The 21,266-nt window shown below is 28.2% G+C and overlaps 3 protein-coding genes across 6 annotated transcripts; all 3 read right to left on the bottom strand.

Annotated features, from left to right (window-relative positions):
* Positions 1-33: 33 nt before the first annotated feature.
* LOC103577739 (protein chibby homolog 1) lies at positions 34-957 on the bottom strand. Its single transcript, XM_008558528.2, has 3 exons — positions 406-957; positions 219-334; positions 34-129 (listed from the first exon to the last, which is right to left on the bottom strand). Exons 1-3 carry the CDS (start codon positions 587-589, stop codon positions 37-39), a joined length of 393 nt encoding a protein of 130 aa, XP_008556750.1. The 5' UTR covers positions 590-957; the 3' UTR covers positions 34-36.
* A 14-nt stretch (positions 958-971) lies between these two features.
* On the bottom strand, positions 972-4,690 carry LOC103577737 (telomerase reverse transcriptase). Of its 2 annotated transcripts, none has more exons than XM_008558526.3 (10): positions 4,254-4,690; positions 4,067-4,170; positions 3,781-3,989; positions 3,140-3,702; positions 2,742-3,076; positions 2,464-2,666; positions 2,135-2,394; positions 1,858-2,051; positions 1,563-1,778; positions 972-1,483 (listed from the first exon to the last, which is right to left on the bottom strand). In XM_008558526.3, exons 2-10 carry the CDS (start codon positions 4,132-4,134, stop codon positions 1,063-1,065), a joined length of 2,469 nt encoding a protein of 822 aa, XP_008556748.1. In that variant the 5' UTR covers positions 4,135-4,170; positions 4,254-4,690; the 3' UTR covers positions 972-1,062. The 2 variants fall into 2 exon arrangements, with proteins under 2 accessions (XP_008556748.1, XP_008556749.1); XM_008558527.3 differs by having other exon boundaries at positions 4,067-4,135.
* A 430-nt stretch (positions 4,691-5,120) lies between these two features.
* LOC103577736 (tyrosine-protein phosphatase 99A) lies at positions 5,121-16,729 on the bottom strand. Of its 3 annotated transcripts, none has more exons than XM_008558523.3 (8): positions 15,132-16,729; positions 13,860-14,051; positions 13,228-13,508; positions 12,589-12,845; positions 11,231-11,514; positions 9,761-11,150; positions 9,536-9,671; positions 5,121-9,458 (listed from the first exon to the last, which is right to left on the bottom strand). In XM_008558523.3, exons 1-8 carry the CDS (start codon positions 15,304-15,306, stop codon positions 8,940-8,942), a joined length of 3,234 nt encoding a protein of 1,077 aa, XP_008556745.1. In that variant the 5' UTR covers positions 15,307-16,729; the 3' UTR covers positions 5,121-8,939. The 3 variants fall into 3 exon arrangements, with proteins under 3 accessions (XP_008556745.1, XP_008556746.1, XP_008556747.1); XM_008558524.3 differs by having other exon boundaries at positions 11,231-11,502; XM_008558525.3 differs by lacking the exon at positions 15,132-16,729 and adding an exon at positions 14,154-14,241.
* Between the last annotated feature and the right edge of the window lie 4,537 nt (positions 16,730-21,266).

Raw genomic sequence — 21,266 nt, 5'->3', positions numbered from 1 at the left:
TTATTATTATTATTATTATTATTATTATTATTATTATTATGTTGCTGTCCGTTTGTTATAAGACGTTTTAATTTTTAAGTTTTCAACTTTATCTTTATTTATTTGTACTTGAGCAGTAGTTTCAGTCAACTGAAAAAAAAGTGTTGGTTCTCTTTTTTAATGAATAAATTTTATACGAGCGATAAAAGTTAAATGATGAATTTTTATTTATTACTCACCATGTCTAGCATCAAATCAAATTTTAATCTTAGAAAATTATTCTCTTCCTCCAATTTTCTTATCTCTTTTTTTAATTTTTCATTTTCTTTATACGTTCCGCCTATCTTACCTGAATCTATAAATAAATATTCACTTGAGATACTAATGTTTTAAAATTAAGGTATATTTTATTAAAAAAATTATTACCAGGAATCCAAGTACCACCATCAAAAACTGCTTCATGATCACCAAGACGAATCTTTATAGGCCCTATTTCAGGACCAAGTTCTCTTTCAATTCGTTTAGGACTCAAATCTCTATTGGCCAACGACGTCGGGGCTTTTCTTAATGGAGTTTTTTTTGGTGAAAATTTATTTGTAAAAAACGGCATTTTTAATATATATTTATAAAACAATAATGCGTTAATTATATGATTATTAAGTTAATGCAGAGGTTATTTTTTTATACAATAAACGAATAAATAAAAAAAAAGAAAGCGGAAATAATTATAATGTCAAAATGACAGGTGTTGTGTTTGTAAACAAACGAGTTTAAATTCAGTTGAACACGCTGACGTTTGGGGATGTTAGTTGTTTCATTTTAAAAATAAAATATATTCAGGTAAAAGACTTAGCACCTGATCAGGGAAATAGTACTTGATCACTCCTTGTATTTTTAAAACGTTATGTAGTAAACCCATGAGTGATCGAGTACTGGGTCTTTTACTTAATATTGAGCCGTAAATATCAATAAACTTGAAAAAAAAAAACATGATTATTTTACTGAAAGATTTTTATTTATGAAAAAAACTTTAAACACATCGATATTTTTATTTTAATTTTAAACAGAGGTAATAAAAGAAAACTAGTTATATACTAAAGTAGATAATTTTGCGTGAAATTGACTTTTTATAAGTCTCGAAAATTTTTGGTATACGAGTGCATTTTTTTGGAACATCTTCAAATATGCGCTCCAAAAGATAAATTTCAATACTCCGAATCTTATTGTGAATTCGCGGCGACGTCTTGTTAACAAAATTCTGCATTTCTGTAATACAGGCGTGAGGGAGTTTTTCTTTATATCGTTAAAAATTTTAAATATAGATACTTTGTTTAAATTTTCTATGTCGTAGGTATTGACTAGAAGAAGGTAACATTTTTCGGCAGATAGACGTGCGGCATTTTTCAAACTATCAACGACGACTTGTTTGGAATTTATACAAGGGTTCAGTACCATTGCGGATAATTTTAACCACTTTGAACTCGCAATCTTTGTAACAAATACGCTGAAACAATAAATTACTGTATTTATATACAATAACTTTATTAATTTAATTAGTATAAAAATTTAATGAATCAACTCACTCGTCTGGTACACCAGTCTGGGGCTTACGATTCAATATGTTGTATTGCAATGATATGTTAGAGTAATTAGGTTTAACATTCAAAGTTTCAACATTTAAATTATATCCTAAGTAATAAAACTCATTGTTATCGTAGGGTGGTAAATTTGTTTTAGTTTTTTCGGGGTTGAATGAACACCCATAACTTTCGATACCAGCTTTTATTTTATCTAAAAATCTTAATTATAAATAATTTTATTAAATATGTAATTATAAGTCAGCTATTGATTTAATTTAATAAATAAAATAAAATTTACTCTTGTGCTCGCTCTTTATCTTCAGTCACATACAGAAAGTCATCAAGGTAACGAAGTAAATGACCAAATTTAGTGAAATGTGAAAATTCTTTTGCAACCATATCACTGTAATAAAAGTCATAAAGAGTTCGAGATATCGGTAAACCTTGAGCGATTCCTTTTTTTAAACTATAATTTCGGGTCCCAAACCGAATCTATATGAAAAAATGAATCATGATTAACAATTATTATTACGAATAATAAATAAAAAATAATTAATAGCGAAGTTGTAATTTACTTTTTGTTCCAACACAGCAGCTTTGATGTATGCCTTCAAAATTTTTTTACCAATAATTGTACGAGGTTTATTTGTCTTAGTTGTAGGACAACACAAAGCTCCACGAGGTAAAATTGGCGGGAGAATTTCCGGAGATATAAACTCCTTTTCTGTATAATTTCGGCTTTTTGTATTTTTTGGATCTATTATTGCGAACCACTGAGTAGGAATTTTGTCAGGTAAATCATCTATTAATCCAAAGACAATGTCCAGCAATTTGTCTACATTCGTATTAAAACAATAAAAATTTTTGAACTATAATATTTATATTATAAATTTAAAATACATGCCTTGATTAATTGAACCAAAAGCGTCATTGATGCGACAGGAAACAAAGTAAATTGGTTTGGTCTTATCGAGTTTTCGGATTTCACATACAGATCTCCAGATTTTATCAAGCGTATGCTCGTTTATGATCTCATTGTTCTTTAAATAAAGTTGTTTCAGTAAGAGATTAATTTTTTTACCAGCAACTTTCTGTTTTTCACTACACCTACAAGAAAAATTATTGAATAAAGTAACGATTAAATGAAAATTAAAATAAAATTTATAAGTTAAAAGACATTACGAAGCTGATAGCACAGGTCGCACACCGTCTTCATTGGACTGGATATATAGTTTAGAAACAGGTATTATGCCATTCTTTTCATTAGCATCTTGGTTCTCCATTGGCTCATAAGCCTTTTGAGTTACTTGGTCGTAAATATAGTTGAGGGCAACTGATCCCTTTAGCCATCGGCGAAAATAAATCATTTTCTTACTAGTTTTATTATTCTCAACGAAAAAATAAGTGTCGATAATATTCCAGATAAATGTATACAAGAACCATTTCAATGTCCGACAAAACACCAGGGCTTTACCTGATTTAGATTGCACTTTGGACAACCACTCTACTGAATCAATCTGAAATTGAGTTTTTTAAATTTTATTCGTAAAAAGATAACGCGGTTTCATCAATTAACTTACATCTAATTTTTCTACAAGCGGTTGAATAGTAAAGGGTTTTGTTTTAGCGACTTCAAGATAACGATTCATTTCTAATTTAATTTTTTTGACATTTCTACAGCTGCCGAACAATGAGCTAGGTACAACGTGATAAAATACTTGGGAAAAAAAGTATTTGATTTGCTTTTTAGACAATTCTCCTTTAAAAAGAGATTCGTCTTGAGGAATGCTGTCCAGTAAAATATTGTACTGGAAATTCAAGTGCCTTTTGATGAAAGCATCGTGAATAGCCTTGATGTATGGACCATAACTTGGATAAATAAAAAGATCTGGATCTAAGAGATCACTAAACAAACTCGGATCTTTAGGTCTTGCATGAAATTTTTTATGGCAATAATAATTTCTTCGGTGAATGTTTATCTTGAGTAAGCAACCCATGGCTTCTCTGTCTTCAGCCTCATCGAGGTTTCTTGGAGGATTGGCATTGGGACCTAGTAAATCGCTTAGAGGGCTTGGTCTAGGTGGTATCTGTTCTGGTGCAGGTTCGTTGGAACCTTCATACTTTTCTGAACGTCTGAAGTCATCTTAAAATATAAATACAAAATTTTATACTTAATTACTGTACGAAAATATTTGTATTATTGTATAAAAATAAGGTATACCAAATAAACAAAAGTTGTCCATTCTGTCCAGATCATGGGTTTCGGGTAAGAACGAGAAGTCCTCGGATGATTGACGGTTGTTGTTGGACACTTTCTTAGCGCCTTTTTCAAATTTGACCCATTGATCAAGAATGAACTTGTTGTTCTGTGGCAAGATATACGCCCCACATTTAGACTCCATGGGAACATAATTATTTACTTCCAAATGGCTAAAAAAAAATAATAGAATTGAAAGTTTGAACATTTGCATCATAACAATAGGTAAATTATTTAATAATTTTTTTACTTAGCAATCGAAGGCCCGAAAGATTTTTTGATGCTAGTCCAATCCATTGATTCGGGAGTTCTGTTCATTCTGTGCGTTATTTTGTACGAATAATAACCGGTCAGCTTGAATACTCATGTGCGAATCAATTAGTTATACCATAGTATAACTATGGTATAAGCAATTATATTTTTTTTTATCTACTAACCTTGAGTAAATGATTGATAGATTTCTTGATTATTAAAATAAATAGGAATTTAAAGTAAACAACGAGAAAGAATAGTTTCGAAGATATTTATCTCCCACTCCTAAGCCATGAAAGCAAGTGGAAAAATGGCGGGACGAAATGTGATTCATTTGTTTTGCAAAATCAACTGTAGAAATATTTGATACATTGCCGGTATTTGATAATTGTTGAAAATAAATGGTGGCGCGTCATGGTGGAATAAAACGAGTAGCGCGAAAATTTAAAATGAGAAACTAAAAAGAGAAAAAATACTGTCGTTTCAGAGAAAGTCTCTCAATACCGCTGGCACATGAATTTTATTTAGTTTTGTCTAGGCTGAGTCTAGGCTGAGTTTCTTCATAAAATGTCATCTCCGCCCATGTCTACCCATGTTCGCCAACACTCATATGGGTCTTAACTCAAAAACTGAATTATTTCCAGGACTTTTTATGGTCTTTCCTACTAGAGGACATCATAATGAACTAAAAACGTTCATGTTGTGATGGGTTATTTCTAACAGCAGCAAAGTTATAGGCCACTTTTCATAGCAAGACACTGACAGTTTCATTCTCACTCTTTTCACCTATCCTCATATGGATCAACTCATAAACTAAATGTTTTTTAGGAATTTTGATTTTCTTAAAAAAAAAAGTTGGCACAAATGGGAACACAATAAGTTTACAAATGTATATCGTAGCTGTTTATGCTCATAGTGAGAATGAAAACATTTATTTTTGTCAGATTTTGTGTGTAATTGTTTCGAAATAACATCAGTCTCAACATCCGCGAATGCTGAAAGACGACATTTTATTCTGCAGTTCCTAGAAAATAATTGAAAAGTAATTATGATCCGACACAGTTATAATATTTATATCATTCTATCTTTATTTAACTGCACGTGAAATATTTCGTTACAAATCATTATATTTAAATTTAAATATTAATTTATTAATATCTGAGTTTTTATAGATATACTTATACAATTTATAAATAATGATATTTACAATGGCTATTTACAATTACTGCTTGGAATGACGAATGTATTAAATAAGAATGTTTAAACCAAAGTCAAATCAAGTGACGTTACTTAAACTTACGCAGTTAATTATTTGGCCTGTTGATGTTCAAATAAACATCTTTATGCTTGAGTTATACAAAAATTCATCGTATATTTATTACGCATTATTGTTATCTAACGTTAGTTATTAAATCTATGCGTTTCAATAATTATACTTATGATTTTTAATATTACAAACTATTACGGAATCATAAAAATCTTTTACATCAAGTTTCGATTATATAAATACGGTAAATTATAGTCATAAGTATTATATTTTTACGTTGCTGAATTACAATAATGTTCAATCAAATTAGATAGATATTCAAAATTCAATGGCACAATCAAATTTCAAATGCATTTTCCTGTCCTTTACAATTTATTTTTGTGTATTTTTTTTGTGCAATATATATGTTAGCTTATATTATTAGTTGGTCAATACAGTATGATAAAAAAATATAACAGCAGAAAAAATTTTAAATAAATATTTTTACAAAACAATTATAAATTTTGAATTTTGAATTTGAATAAAAAATTTCGAGCGACCTTGAATTTTTTTTTTCACTGAATTATTATTTGACATTTAAATTACAGGTGGAGGCAGTGCAATAAATATATCGATACTATTTAATTAAAATAGTTATATATTTATCATTTAGTAATCATGCAGTTGTATCATGATAATTTCTAATTATTAGATTGATAAAATAATTATCGAACAGATAAATTGTGCAGTGTAACATCTATAAATATATTCATATTTAGATTTATTAATATCAATTATCGCTTTAAGATAACCGATTGATGAAAATTTCGTGATACGTAATCTCATAAATTCTACCATCTCAATCAACAGATAAAATTAAAACTCAATAATTATCATCATTAAAACGGCGCATGCTAAAGATTTTTTTTCTTCAATCATTACAATTTTTGTTGCGTTTCTCTACTTTTAAATTGGTATTACAACGGAAAGATAAATCGACTTCAGTCTCATATATAATATATATTTAATATTATCGATTGTTATAATATCAGTGTTTTCATTTTTATCATTATCATTATCATTTATTTAATTTTTTTTTCATATATGGTGCAAGCGTGTGCCATTCCACAGACAGTATGCTGACTAGAATCTAATATATATATTTATATATTTATTTATATATATATATTAATTATATCTATTCACATCTATGTACGTCGTTTTATAAATTCCTTAGTATATACATTAATATCAATATATATTTATGCATACACATGGTAATATTATAATTAAAAACACACGTTACGGAATGTGTCAACTGGATTATGGAAATGTTAGCATGTGTGCTTTATTTTTATATTAATTTCCAATGAAATATATTTTTCTATCGAGTATCATAATTATTTATCATTAATATTTAAAACATTTATGTCTTTTTTTATCATAAAAACTTCTCGCTCAATAAGTCAGTATTAATTAATTTTGAATTTTGCCAAAATGTTTTGATTATTTTTATTTCTTTCAAAATAAAAATTTTGAAATTCTAATCTTATTAAGAAAAAAATTCAATCTCAACTTCAAGTAATCAAATTTCGTTGAGAAATGGTAATTATTATTATAAAATATAATAATTTAAAAAATTGGCAGATTGTTAATTGCCAAAGTGGAGTAATTTTTTTTTTCTACAATACTTCGGCAGCAGAATATATCAAACAATGAATATGCGCGTGCATAAATACGTAATTAATGGACATTCAATCTACATTTACACGGATTATTATAACGTATACATAAATTCAACTACTTGTTATTATTTCAATTTTGTATTTAATTTAAATATTGATTACGAGTAAACTCCGATTGATTTTTAGTTATATGACATTTATAATACAAGCATCGCATGACAGAACATATTTATTATACTATTCAATTATATTTAATCATAAATACTATTTTATATATTTATATTTATATATATATTTAATTTATATATACTTTCTAACAATCAACGGTTATCAGGATTAGGACATTCAACAAAACAATCGTTACGATTGTGATTCATACACAACAATCATATTTATAATTTTATTTTTATCTTAAATATTATCAAACATTTCGACAAAACATTTATTTTAATATTTAAATCGTTATATTTATCTATACTTGCTACTATATTTATAATTTCAAATCAAAATTTACGTTTTTTTTTTTTTATATTTTTACGTCGTGGAAATTCGAATACGTACAATGGACAGATAATATTAATTACTCGTTGATGATTTTTTAAATATATTTTTTTTATCATTTCTTTAAATATCACGAATAAAAAATTGCATTACCCAGTCCCTCTGCATAAGTAATTGAATTTCTAATTATCATTTAAAACTCTGATTATAATAATGCGTATAAAACGATTATTTATTTTTTCAGTCTTTTGAAGATGCCCTTTATCGGCCTGTGATTGGAATATCTAATAAACTAATGATTCATTTTATAAATTAAATATTATTGTATATATTAATAAAAAAAAAAAAAATGAATGTAAATTATTATTGATTTAAAATATTTAGTTAAATGTCTTTTTTTGATGAAATGTTTACGGTTTGGAAGAAACAATCATTAATTAAATTTAAATACTGTTATTATTAGTATTTTTTTTTATTAAATATTTTAGATTGTAAACCCTGTTAATACAATTTTTGCGGTTTAAAATATTTGTTGGTTAAAAGTTCGGAAATTAATATGTTATTTCGTTAGTAAACTCGTCTGCTGATTGGCAGCCGAACTTATACGATAATTACCGAGCGATTCCGATGTTAAACTATGTTTTATAACCTGAAAATTATACTGCTATGGCATTAGTAAATAGGAGTAAGAAAAAAAGTATTAAATTAATAAAAAATGTAAATAAATCGAATGGCTGAACAAGAGAGGGCACTGGCACAGGAGTTTGATAATTTATAAAAAAATAAAACTAATAATTAGTAATTAAAATAAAAATAGAAAATATTATCATACACGCTTATTTACAGCTCTCTAATTTCACAATAATAATAATAATAATAATAATAATAAAAAAAAATAATAATAATATAATATCATATGACATAATTTTGTTAATAATCATTTACCTAATATCTTTGGCAACTGGTTTTTTTTCTTTTTTTTTAACAGATGGTCCGTAATTTATTTACAGAATAAAGCATTTATAATTTCTCTTTAAAAGACACAAACTTGATTCAATAATTTTTTCAAGAGACTAGTGGATGGCTTCAATACGTACTGTTGGATATTAATTATCTAATTTATTTTTAGGCGAATTAGACCGATATATTTAGTGTATTATTAAATACTAAATACGTTTATCTGTCTAGATACATTCGCCAAAATCAAAACGCGATTGACCAGTCATAGCAACGTTATTTTTCTTATGAGTTACTCTCATTGTTGTATAGTAACCGTGCCAACTATACCCAAACTGATTAGTGCAATCATTATTAATTGCTATTGGGTTATTCGTGTTTGAATTTAAATTTATCGAATTATTATATAAATTGACTGGATGCTCCAACAAAGTACCATCAGAGGGTGTTATATTTTGAGCGTGAGACGCGGAATGCCTCCATCATTGAGGAATAATAGCACATGTTGATTCCATACCTTCAGGTGGAATCCGCATATTACCATTTGTAATATAACCATTTGGATCTATAGGTACACCAGCAGCAACACCTCCAACTACACCCGGATGATTGACATAATTTTGATTACGGACCGGTAATCCGGCATTGTCTGTTAATATATGATGATCGCCGTAATCTGCGCAGCCATCAATTGTCGGACATCCACGCTCGCTGTTGATATGACTCAGATGGTTTTGATTATTAACATAATCTGTTGCATATTCCACGGGCATTTCAACCGATGCGTACTCATGAATACCAACAACATTTTTTACTGGTAATTGTCCTACAATATGTTGTTCACCTACTGTTGGGACTATTGTTGTTGTTTTAAAATTATTTCCATCGTTTGGATTTATACAGTTCACATGACCGTTCGTCATCGTGTATAAATCCGGCTCGACACGTGTTTTTGATGTCAATACTGACTCTAAACATTTATATACCAGTACATAATCCTCCTGCAAAAATTTATTTATAGTCATTAATTATTCATCGTCATCGTAATCATACATTATAAATAAATTTAAATATTTACCTTTGATCTGAATATTCCAGGTCTCTTCATATACAACAATTTTGAAAACATATAAATATCGGCACTTTTTTCAAACTCTATTTGTTTCATCAGTGTCGTTAACAAAATAAATAACGCTGCTTCAATACCACCATACCTAAAAATTAAATTGCCAAGTTAATATATAATTTCAATGAAAAAAAAAAAAAAAAAAAAAAAAAAAAAAAAAACAGTAATAATAAATACCTATCCATAACAACAATGGGTCCATTCTGATATTCTTTATGAAAATCTTGAATCATAGAAACAAATGCCTTGGGATTGTCATTGTGCGGCCACAAGCCATTATGATTAACAGGTCCTTGTACAATACGTGCACTTAATTCATAATCATCCTGAAGCGAACGTATAACAACTTCTCTCAAGACAACACCACTGACAGTTTTTTTAATAGCGCATAATTGTACGCGAAAGTTGTCTGTTTTCAATTCTTCGCCCTCGTTCGGCCAAAATTCTGGATACTCATTGTCGTCGCATTGCGTCAACATAACAATAGTTTTCGCATTGTGATCCCAGAGCATTTGCCAAAATTCTTTTATTGTTGTCTTTAACGGATGCTGCGTCAAAATAAATTCACGGTTTTTATGAAAACCAGCGAACCACGTTGCATTTATATAATCACTTCCATCAATACCAGCTTTAGGTGTTAAATGTACACGTGAATTTTCAATAGGTACTATTTCTTGATTTCGATTTTTGTGTTGATTAAATGATTTACTTGATGACACTAAATTAAAATCTTTAGGCTTCCACGAGGTTACTAGTTTATACTGCATCTCAATGTTATTCCACGGATCAGTTTTATTATTTTGCGGCGATAGCATGTCCTGTACATGCTGCAATAAGTTATCAATTGGTGTGTTTGTCTCACCGCTGTCAATAGCTTCTTGTAGTGCGTCGTGAATAAATATATACTGCTCCTCTGTTTGTACTAATGAGTAACGTTGGGTACGTATATGTTTCAAAAAACCATATACATTTATTTCGCCTTTACATTTAGCTTGTTTAAGCATTGCATCGATTACAATGTAAGCACCAGTACGTCCAACACCAGCACTGCAGTGAACAATAATCGGTCCAGCTGATGGTGGATTAGCACTTGACGATTTTCTAATGAAACTTAATACAGGCAGCGGATGATCAGGCACACCATGATCTGGCCAACCGGTATAATGATACTGGTACACTGTACGTTCGCCAACATTACTACCATTCTTCTTTTTCTTAATCTTCATATGTCTGATGTGCAGTGTACGTATTGTATATGTTGCCATAACGTCTTCCTTAATTAATGTTACCTGGACATTGCCGTAGGTCTCGGTACCCTCCTTAGGCCAGTACATATCGCATTTAGGTCTGCCACGTTCAACTAAATTTGTTATCATAACGATTATCGATACACGTTGCTCCCATACCATTCGCCAAAAGCTGTCAATCGTTCCAGGCAATGGTCCTTGGGTGCCGATATATGCACGTGCACGTTGCCATCCATCAATATAATTTGCATTTATATAATCTTGTCCTTTATTTGATGGACTTCCATTGCATGGCAACAATCTTACTCGCGAATGATCATCTGGAAAATTTTTTCATTTATTGTAGTGAGTGCGAATAGTTTACTAATAAATAAAATATTTATTATTAATAACAACTTACATGCAATAATATTTCCATAACGATTTTTCGACTGATTTTCAGCGGATTTAGAATTGTCGGCTATATAAAGTTCTGTTTCTTTTGGAAATAATTCAAATTCTTTACTAAAACCAATGTCACCATCGGCATGTAATGCTGCTACATGTTGGACATATTGTGATACAGGAACAGCCGTCCTTTCACCATCTTGTTTGCTATTTTCCCATTCCTGGTGTGTTTGTACATTCCGCGGTGGATAATCCAAAAAGCAATAGGTTGTCTGGAAACATTTTCTAAAAACACGCCTGTTAAGGCGCACTGATTAATATCTCATATTTTTTATAAATTCAATAACATTTAAGATAATTAAAATCTAATTACACATTTTTTAAAAGCTACCTCAACTAATAACGAAACTTTTATACAATAAAAATAATATACAGTAATAGTTTTATGAAGTTTTAATAAAAAAAAAAAAAAAAAAAAAAAAAACAAAAAAGTAATAACTAGAATGTATGAAGAATTGTCTTAGAGAACTTATTAATCAAAAAAAAATAATTGAAAAAATAAAAATGACTTATACGATTAGATATAATGTCAATAAATTAGCTTTTAGATAAATAAAATTTTTTTTTACATCAGGTTATTGTTCAAATTTTTATATTTATTGAAATAAAATTTATATTTAATTATAATTAAAAATTATGTTTCCCTTCTTGTGGAAAATTTATGAACTTTAATATAAATGACAATAAAATATTTTTGTCTATTTGGTAATTTGTTGCCGGTAAAATAAACGAGAACATAAAATGAATAAAATTAAAATAATAATTATTTATCATTGTAGCGCTTTCTCTTAAAAGTATCTATTCATATCTTATCAGTCTCAAGTTATTCACATTTCTCTTTATTGATCAAATACAACCGGTGATGATATGTAATTTTAAAATAAATTATATACATTGAATTCAAATTAATAAAAATAAAAAAAAGTCTTACGAAAATCTTTTCGATATGTTTTCCATGGTAATAAATATTAAAAAAAAACCGTGAAATTAATAAATAATAAATGTAAATTTTTTGTCACGAATAATAATGAATGTTCACGACACAAGAGACATTATCAACTGAACTGACCAATGTTCTAGTATGTGAAATGGTTAATATTATCGTTATCATAAAGATACTGATAAGAAATATGTACTATCTACTTCTATAAATTTAAGGTCTGGATTTGTTGCCGAGTGATAAGCTCTTAGGTTATTAGTTTAATAATGATGTGCTGATGAGTAATCAGCAATTAGTGTAAAGTGATCAGTGACACATTGAACAGATTTATAACTCAGTTAAATTAATAACTCGTGACAATAGATTCTCACCTCCATAATATCAAAGCTGTAATGGCCAACATTACCGCGATACAAACACAAATCATACCAGCAATTACACCAGTACTCAATTCTTCAGAGCTCCGACGCATTAGTGGTGGTGTTTTATCACAATTACGTGCCACTCGTTGCGTTTTTGGTTGACTACAATTACCTCGGACTACGTGATGCGGATTTATTGTGCTATTTGTACCAGCACAGACCATTATTTCGTAAATTGTATTCATAGTAAGATTTGGTATTATTATCTGAAATAAAATATTTATTCTATTGAGTATTTTTCATATTTACAATACTGTCCACAATAAATCTATATTTAAAAAAAAAAATAAATACTACATTGATTTGAAAATAAAAAAAGAAATGTCGAATATTGAGTTTACGTTTTGTCAAAGAAAATATTTGTTTTATATCTAGGGAATTCGGATGCAATCGGATCAGTGGCTACTGTAACAACGTGCATACCATAAATAAAAATGACAACTTCAATAAAACGTTATTTTTAAATTTAAAAAGCGCGTACGATATTTTATTTACGAAGATAAAAAATAAAATTGCAGCTTTTGAGAAAATTAAAACTGAAGCTTTCATAAATGTACAAAAAATGTTTAAAAAAAAAAAAATATTCACCCCACTATTGAGATGCTCTTTGGTAGTAGGAATTTCAATTTCATCATATTTTTTATACTGATCATTACGATACATTATGTAATAATAGTCAATGGAATTCCAAAAGGTCTCAGGACGTGCCCAGTAGACGTAAATAGCGTCGTGAGCTTGGCAAGTTAGATTAAGTATTACAGGTGCAGTTGGTCCTGCAACATCAGTCTTTTGTATAATATGATCAGACGGTTCGCCCTCATTCTTCCATGTAAATGCCTTAACCCATATTTTGTATTCAGTCATTGGTTCTGAAAAAAAAAAAAAGAAAAAAAAATAGTAATGTAAATAAATAAGATATCACATTTATTTAAAATTGTCTTAAATTACGACTCAATGCAACTGCTGATTACAATGCGAATCTTTAAAAAGGCGTATTGACGATTTCTTAATGTAAACAATGACGCATGTTAAGCATGCCACGTGCATTAGTAATATTGTTATAACGACCATGTAGATTCAACTTGCATTTTAATATATATTTACAATACTTGAATATAATAAAACAAAAAATACTATTTTACTAGCTCGTTTTTCGATTTTTAAAATTTTTTTATTTTACTACCAAAAAAAAAAAAAAAAAAAAAAAAAAAAGTACTTACTCAAATCATTGAGAAGAAAATCAATAGTTTCGTTGTTCTTTTTTAGTGTTTTAACTTCCGTAAAATTTGAGTGCATGTAAAATACTCTGTAGCCAAGGATTATTCCATTTTTATGTTTAGGTTCTGACCATGACAACTCTACGGACGATGAATTAATCCCATAGGCTGTTAATCTCAATGGTGTACTTGGAACTGTAATTATAATAACAATAAAATTACAATAAATTTATTTTATTTAATAATTTATTAAAGACTATTTTAAAATAATTATTTTTTTTATTAATGTCTACGCACTGGTTTCTTTAGACATGTAAATATTGTTTTCTACTGAGTAAACCCTCCAAGGTCTTTATATTAACAGTGAGTCAAAAGATGAATACTCAGTCATTTTTTTTTTTTTTTTTCGCATGCAATAGACATTAAAAGCCAACTTTATGTTTAATATTTATAACTTCATTCATAGTTTTATTTTTCATAAATTTTTACGAGGCTTTTTAATTTATTATTCGCTGACACTGCTATCGTTTATTACATCATCATAAATACTAATTATAATAATTAATTATTTACAATATTTTTATTTGTATCATATTTATTTAAATGTTTGTTCGCAAACATGTATAATTTATTGTTTTCGTTAACGATATTATTCATAGTGAATATTTAAAAACTTGTTAACCTTGAACTAGTGTAATCATTATAAATCACAAGTAAAACGCAAAATGATTGTAAATATCTATATATATTTAGATATTTTTTGTTATCATTAAAAGTTGTGGGTACAAGTTCAAGTGTATTTTTATATCATAAATTATCTAATTACTTGTCTATACAAAGATATCTTTTATTTTTTTTGATAATAATTTATTAATAAAAACGATTGTTGATTTGTCTCATTTTTATTTTTAATTGAATAATTAATTTTTTTTTTTTTTTTTTGAATAGACACTCCCATTTTAATTTTATAAACATTGACTTTGTTTAATGCCGGTTATATATATAGCAATACAAAATTTATAAATAAAATATAAAATATTTAATTTTATTGATAATTGATAATGAGATTTTTCAATAAAATTATTTGACATAAAGTAAAAATTGAAATTTTAGAGACAGATATTCAGGTATTGATTTTATTCAAGGCTCAGCCATTTTCGTACGTATATAAATTCAAAGTTGACGAATCAAAGTCATATGTAAAATTACAAATATAAAAAATGAATAATTAATAAATAAATTAAATAAAATAAAATATAAATTTTATTTCATTACCTTTTCCATCATCAGTATCATAATTAGTGATGGATGTCGTTGTCTCGAAATTATCATTTTGAGCTTTAACTCGAGAAATAATAGAAAAAATAACAATAAAAAATGTAAATAAAATAAAAACATTAAAAGGTTTTGGTTGAGAACCTTGAGTTATCATTATTATTGGTCTCGACATTTTAGTTATTCCCCTCTCGAGTTTTGCGGGGCAGCTGTTGGACTGTTTTAGAACCAAATTAGTTTCGTATGCCTAAAAATAATTATTCAATTTATCCTTGACCGTCCAGGAAGTCGTAACATTTTTTCTTTTCCATTTATATTTTTAAATAAGTATAATTATTAACTTTATTCCCTTTTCTTCCTTATATGATTTTATAGACTTTTTATATCCAGATACTGGTTTATCAATAGGATATCCGGTACATCTTAAACTTTTATTTGTTAAACCTTTAGATCATTTGAATAAATAATAAATTACTCTCAAGCTGCCTTAGTACTGAATTTCTTCAGTTATTAATAAACTTTATTTTTTTTTTTTTCATTAAATGAAAGTTGAGTATTACAGGAACAGTGAGCAACTTTATTCAGCAGGATTACATTTAACAAGTACCCTCAATCACTTCCTGTTCTCATTAATTCAACTACCAACTGTACTAGATTTTCTCTCTGTCTCTGCTCCAGTATAGCAACCAAATGCCCCTCCTTTTATCTTCATCTACAGTCCAGTAATATATTCTATATATATATATATATATATACATATATGTACTTGTCCAGCAAGAAAAAAAAAATAACTCCAAACGAAAGTGTTAATTTAAAAACTAAATTGTTAAAACTTGTAAAAATACACAGCTACACCCATCACTTTTCAAACCACCGGAAATATTATTATTATTGTTTCCAAATCATCAGTAAATCTCACAGTTTATTATCAAATGACCATTTAATTATTAAAAAAATTTTTGAAAATAAAAATGTATAAAGTATCTGACGCACTGAGGACTGAATTTAAAAACAGTAGCACCGATGACAACTGACCAAGTGACAGTAAGCCTTGCAGTCTGCACATATGTACACACACGTGCAGTGCCGTATCACTGATAAATATGAAACTATTTAAATAAATACTCCAAAGCTCCCACTGTATTATGCACAACAATTATTAACTATTTATTTAATTTATTTATTAAAATGTTTAAATAATAATAACTATCATTATTAGATCTATCAACAGTACAACAGATCATTGAGTCATCGGAGCAGTTAAATTATCAAGTCACTGACCGAAGTTTATTTAAATGAAGAACCAACCACTCTGTGAATTTGTAGTATAAAAATTTGAAAATCAAATCGGGAACGCGGTATGGTGTAAAAATAAATTTTATCACATTTATCACGGTTAAAAATTCACATTTTTATAGATTTAAAATATTTTTTTAAAATTTTATCTTTTTGTTGTTAGTATTAACACATGTGCGGATACTGACGCTATGCTCGGATACTTTTTCCCCTTTACTTTAGAATTTAATCGGAGAATATATATCCCAGCACAGCACACACTGGCACACACAGCCAACAAGAGCTCCGGCTGTGGTAATCGACCGGCGCACAGAACGCGCACACAATGTAGATTAGCGCACACTGCCGCACACTTACTATCTTATGTACTTATACTACTGTACTTTGAGCGCGGGCGCACTTCTGACACATTTACAAATACATATAATACATGTATATATATATATATAATTGCAAAGGTGTATTCTTAATTATATATATATATATAAAATTTTAAATGAGAAATACACGCGCCCACGTATCTGTCAAATTATACCAACTATACTAATAATGTATATTTAGTTTCGAATTAAGATATTTAGCATTTGCTAACAGACATTTTATAATTTATCCATATTTTTAAATATTTATCATATCAGTAATACAGATTTTAAATGTTTAAAAAACGAAACAGATATGATGCTGATACTCGATTGACTTTCACAACTTGGTATATCTTTTTATTTGAAATTTTTTTATTAATTTGCACTGAACAGTAGAAGAAGTAGTTGTAAAAATTATTAGCAATGATTTTTGATAATTTATAATAAGGTTTTAAATGTGAAATTTTGTTTTCTAGCATAAACTTGAGGACTTGAACTAACCCAGGATAACTGAGTTGTAGAAAAAGGGAGTAAGCTGTTGGAAGTTGTTCCAGTGGGAACAATGAGGTGGGTCGTGAGACTGGAAATAAAGGTTCAATGGTTGGTTGTTGGGATTATTGTTTAGTTAGGTATATATAGTTGTAGACGAGAGCAGTGAAAAGAAAATCCGAGAAAGGATATCGTTGTTCAGTAACGTACTTGGAGTTTTAAAGACCACGATACTTTCCTTTTTTACATTTATTTATTTGTTATTTTTTTTTTTTCCTGGATGAAAGTTAACGTCATTACGGTAATTGAAGACTGAATCTACAGTTTAATTTTATTTATCCTTATTCATTTTTTACTGCATTAATTAAATTTTTTTTTTAATATTGATAATTTTCAAGTCGATAAATTTTATTAAATCCCTCTTTATTTTTCTACAAGAGTATTTTAAAAAATTACGATTTAATTATTGGATAAATAGGGTAAAAAATTGTTATTTAATTATACTTAATTCATTTCTAACCATCATACTAATTACTTAGTTTCAACTAATTATATTTTAATAACAGCGATGACTAGGTCGCATAACTCTGGTCATTTATAAATGAAAGTCTTTAATCTCTATAGTTTTTTAATTCACTAAATATTGTAATTTTGAAAAATTACATTAATTATTAACCAGACAGACGACCTAATTATTGAAAAAGTTAATAGATCATATATGAATGTCTTATTTTGTATTCATAATTTATAGATTTTATTTACAGATAAAATTTAATTAATTTATGTCAAATATTTCTATATTCTTAAGCTCTGTTCGACAGTTTTTACTTGTTCATATAGTTCAACTTTTAATAATTAATTATAATTACTATTCAAATTTTAAAATTTTAATGCTCTAATAAATGAATTTTAAAAATAAAAAAAAGTCCCAGTGTTTTTGATGGAGCAACAGTCGGTATGTTTTTTGGATAATCTGCTTTCAACGGCAAGTAAGGAAATATTTTTTTTTATCGACTTTACCGACTCATGGCAACACCCTTTCATTTCTTATACCATATGAGAAAGTTGGAATTCCCAATAGAATTAAATTGAATATATGTAGTTTATTCTGTGACCTCTAGTTCACCTCGAGGTCACTACCCCCGTATTGATGTGTTGTTTACTCAGAGATTTATTAAGCCAATGACTTGAGCAATAGACAAAAATAAAAAAACTAATCGATTAATAGATAACAGACAATGTGAATGATATAAATTGATAATAAAAAATGACTATGAAAATTAGTACTTACTTCCTTCGTCGGTCATAACTGTGACAGACGTATTGGGACCGGTACCTTCGGGATTAAATACTTGCAGCCAGACTGTATACTGTGTATACGTTTCTAGATTTTGAATAATATGTCTCTGAAATTGAAATTCAGTAGATTCACGTTAATCGTTGTGAATTCAACATCACACAGAAATTTCAATGAATATATTGCTTTGAAGCTTACCTCTATTTTTCGATTGCGTATGTAAATCTCTTTGATGTCACTTCCTTTTCGCCTAGGGCGATAGGATATACGATAACCGAGAAATTCACCATTTAGTGTATCTAGACTAGGTGGTTTCCACGTAATCAGAATAGCCGTCGCTGAAATGTTTTGAGCTGTTACGATTGTCGGTTTACCTGCCGGAGCTAAAATTTAAAATAAAAAATAAGCATTATTGAATTTTGTGTGATGCATTAATTTATCGATTGCGTTGTAAAAAAAGTTTATATTTTAATTATAACGGTAAATAAATGTGGTTTAATTCAACTACATAAAGTGTTCTTGTTTCTATACTACTTGAAATTCGAGCTGTTTTCTCTATTATACATATTCCATGTGTTATTCACACGAAACCACACTTTATATATATATATATATATATATATACATATACACAGAATTGACATGTACATAGACATTTACACAGTATTCGCGATGTACGAACAGACATCTATCAATATTGACGAAGAGGAAATGGGTTTCGTTGTATGAATCGTGTTACTTGCAGATGAAGTATGTTACTCTCTATTGATATAGCGTCTAATTCTAGAGGTCACAACCCAAACTATCTGTCTAAATCAAATGAGAATATATATCACTGTTCGTGTAAATGTACAGCTTTCGTATATACACACATACTCTTTACATACTTTTACATATAATGAATAAAGTCAACTTGATGAGTAAAGTGTAATATCTCAAGAATTATTGTTGATGTTTACTCAGCATATATTTATCACTGTACTGAAATACTTAAAAAATTTGTGAAAACACTAAAGTAAATAGTTACTGCAAATAAAGAATTGTGGTAGTAGAAACAATTGTTATTTCGAAAAACTAAAGTCTGCTAAAAAGAAAAAGAAAAAGAAAAAAAAATCAGGGATTTGCAATCTGTTTATTTTAAGCAAAGCTCCTATCGCTTATCCAATTTGATTTTTAAAAAATTCAACACTGCTAACTTTTACATTCTCACTACACAGTTTAGAAAATCTCCCTCGGTTTCTTATTTAAATTCAGATAGTTTTTACATAGAGATTTTAAAAAATAATTTGATAATTCGACTAATTTGTTAGTAATAAAAGTTATGTTGCAAGACTAAGGACTAAGGGTTAAATGGTATACTAAAAGGTTATACCTTCTCGTAATGTAGTAATATAATGAGATGAAACACTAGGAGAACTACGTCCTCGGGCATTAACAGCTGTGACTCGAAAACTGTAAGACGTAAATGGCAGAAGATTGTCCATATAGTATTTAGTGTCATTATTTGAAGTAACTATTTCTTGATGATCCCAGGGACCGTTTTCTCCAACTCTGAAACATAATATTTAAATTAACTTGTGTTGTTTAACGAAACAACTTTGTTTATAAAAATTACAAGTTATTAAGTATGCAGATAATTAATAAGTATAAATGGCTGTTGACACCTTTATAATGTAGTTAACGTCATTAAAAGTTAATGAGTTAAATTAATCGCGGGCATTTGTTGGGTGAAGTTTTGACGTTACGATTGCTTGGGTTCACCGCTAAATTAATAGTTGCGGTTTAAATTTCCTTAACAAACTTTAGCTTCATATCACACTGAAACTGCTAGTTTATACCAAAATATAAGAGCTTAGACCGCTATTTTGTTAATATATATATTATCATTTATTATTATATGAGTTAGTCTTATTGTTTATGTAGATAAAAATAATATAAAAGACATGTAACATGTAGGAAGGTACTAAGAAGTAGGTAAGAATAAAGTAGTGAAAATAAACGGTTAAATATTACCATGAATTGGTGAATGTCGCGGCTTATCAGTGGGACATGCAAGATATAAATAATGGAGAGCACGTACACCGTATTCTTTCTACTATGGGTTATAAGTACAATTCACGATAAAGCTCATGCTAGCGCAGAAAATGTGTCTCGTTTCGTGCCCGTTGTATTACTAACGTTCCAACAGTTTACGTTATACTGTTTAATTGTTCCTCCGTTCGGGGTTAAACTACGATTATTATTTATATAACTTACCAACTTGTATTTACACGCCCATTTAGAGAATAAACTTTTTATCGTTAAATAATAATAATTATAATATATTTTATATAACACGTATTTTAGTAGACTTAAATTTTTTTTTCATTAAAGTTTATTTTAAGTAATTGGTACATTAATTAATAGAAAATAGTCATTCAATTTATTTAAATTGGTTCTTAATTTGATCAATTATTTTTAATTTTTAATTTTACCGAAATACTCATAGAGACACGTTTATTTTGTTGTAAGAAATTTAAGTTATAGAAATATGTCTATCAATGAATAAGTCTTTTGTTATAGCTTCATTAAGTAATATATTTATAGATTTATAATTATTAATTTAAAATAAATTAAATTCGAATGACGGCTTTCAAACAATTATGAGTAAAACGAGAAATCTTGATACTTGGTTTTAAATATTCTTACATA

Source organism: Microplitis demolitor, chromosome 3, assembly GCF_026212275.2.
Source record: "Microplitis demolitor isolate Queensland-Clemson2020A chromosome 3, iyMicDemo2.1a, whole genome shotgun sequence".
Classification (NCBI taxonomy): domain Eukaryota; kingdom Metazoa; phylum Arthropoda; class Insecta; order Hymenoptera; family Braconidae; genus Microplitis; species Microplitis demolitor.
Note: the sequence above shows the minus strand (reverse complement) of the source record. Positions and strands in the feature narration are given on the sequence as shown.

Coding starts and splice junctions, on each gene's coding strand:
- LOC103577739 (XM_008558528.2), bottom strand. CDS start 589: ATGCCGTTTTTTACAAATAAATTTTCACCAAAAAAAACTCCATTAAGA. Junction 335..405: donor TGGTGGTACTTGGATTCCTG/GTAATAATTTTT, acceptor ATTTATTTATAG/ATTCAGGTAAGATAGGCGGA. Junction 130..218: donor TTGATTTGATGCTAGACATG/GTGAGTAATAAA, acceptor CTTTTTTTTCAG/TTGACTGAAACTACTGCTCA.
- LOC103577737 (XM_008558526.3), bottom strand. CDS start 4,134: ATGAACAGAACTCCCGAATCAATGGATTGGACTAGCATCAAAAAATCT. Junction 2,667..2,741: donor CGACCTGTGCTATCAGCTTC/GTAATGTCTTTT, acceptor TTTTTCTTGTAG/GTGTAGTGAAAAACAGAAAG. Junction 2,052..2,134: donor CTGCTGTGTTGGAACAAAAA/GTAAATTACAAC, acceptor TTTTTCATATAG/ATTCGGTTTGGGACCCGAAA.
- LOC103577736 (XM_008558523.3), bottom strand. CDS start 15,306: ATGTCGAGACCAATAATAATGATAACTCAAGGTTCTCAACCAAAACCT. Junction 14,052..15,131: donor TGATACTGATGATGGAAAAG/GTAATGAAATAA, acceptor TTATAATTACAG/TTCCAAGTACACCATTGAGA. Junction 11,515..12,588: donor ACAGCTTTGATATTATGGAG/GTGAGAATCTAT, acceptor GCGCCTTAACAG/GCGTGTTTTTAGAAAATGTT.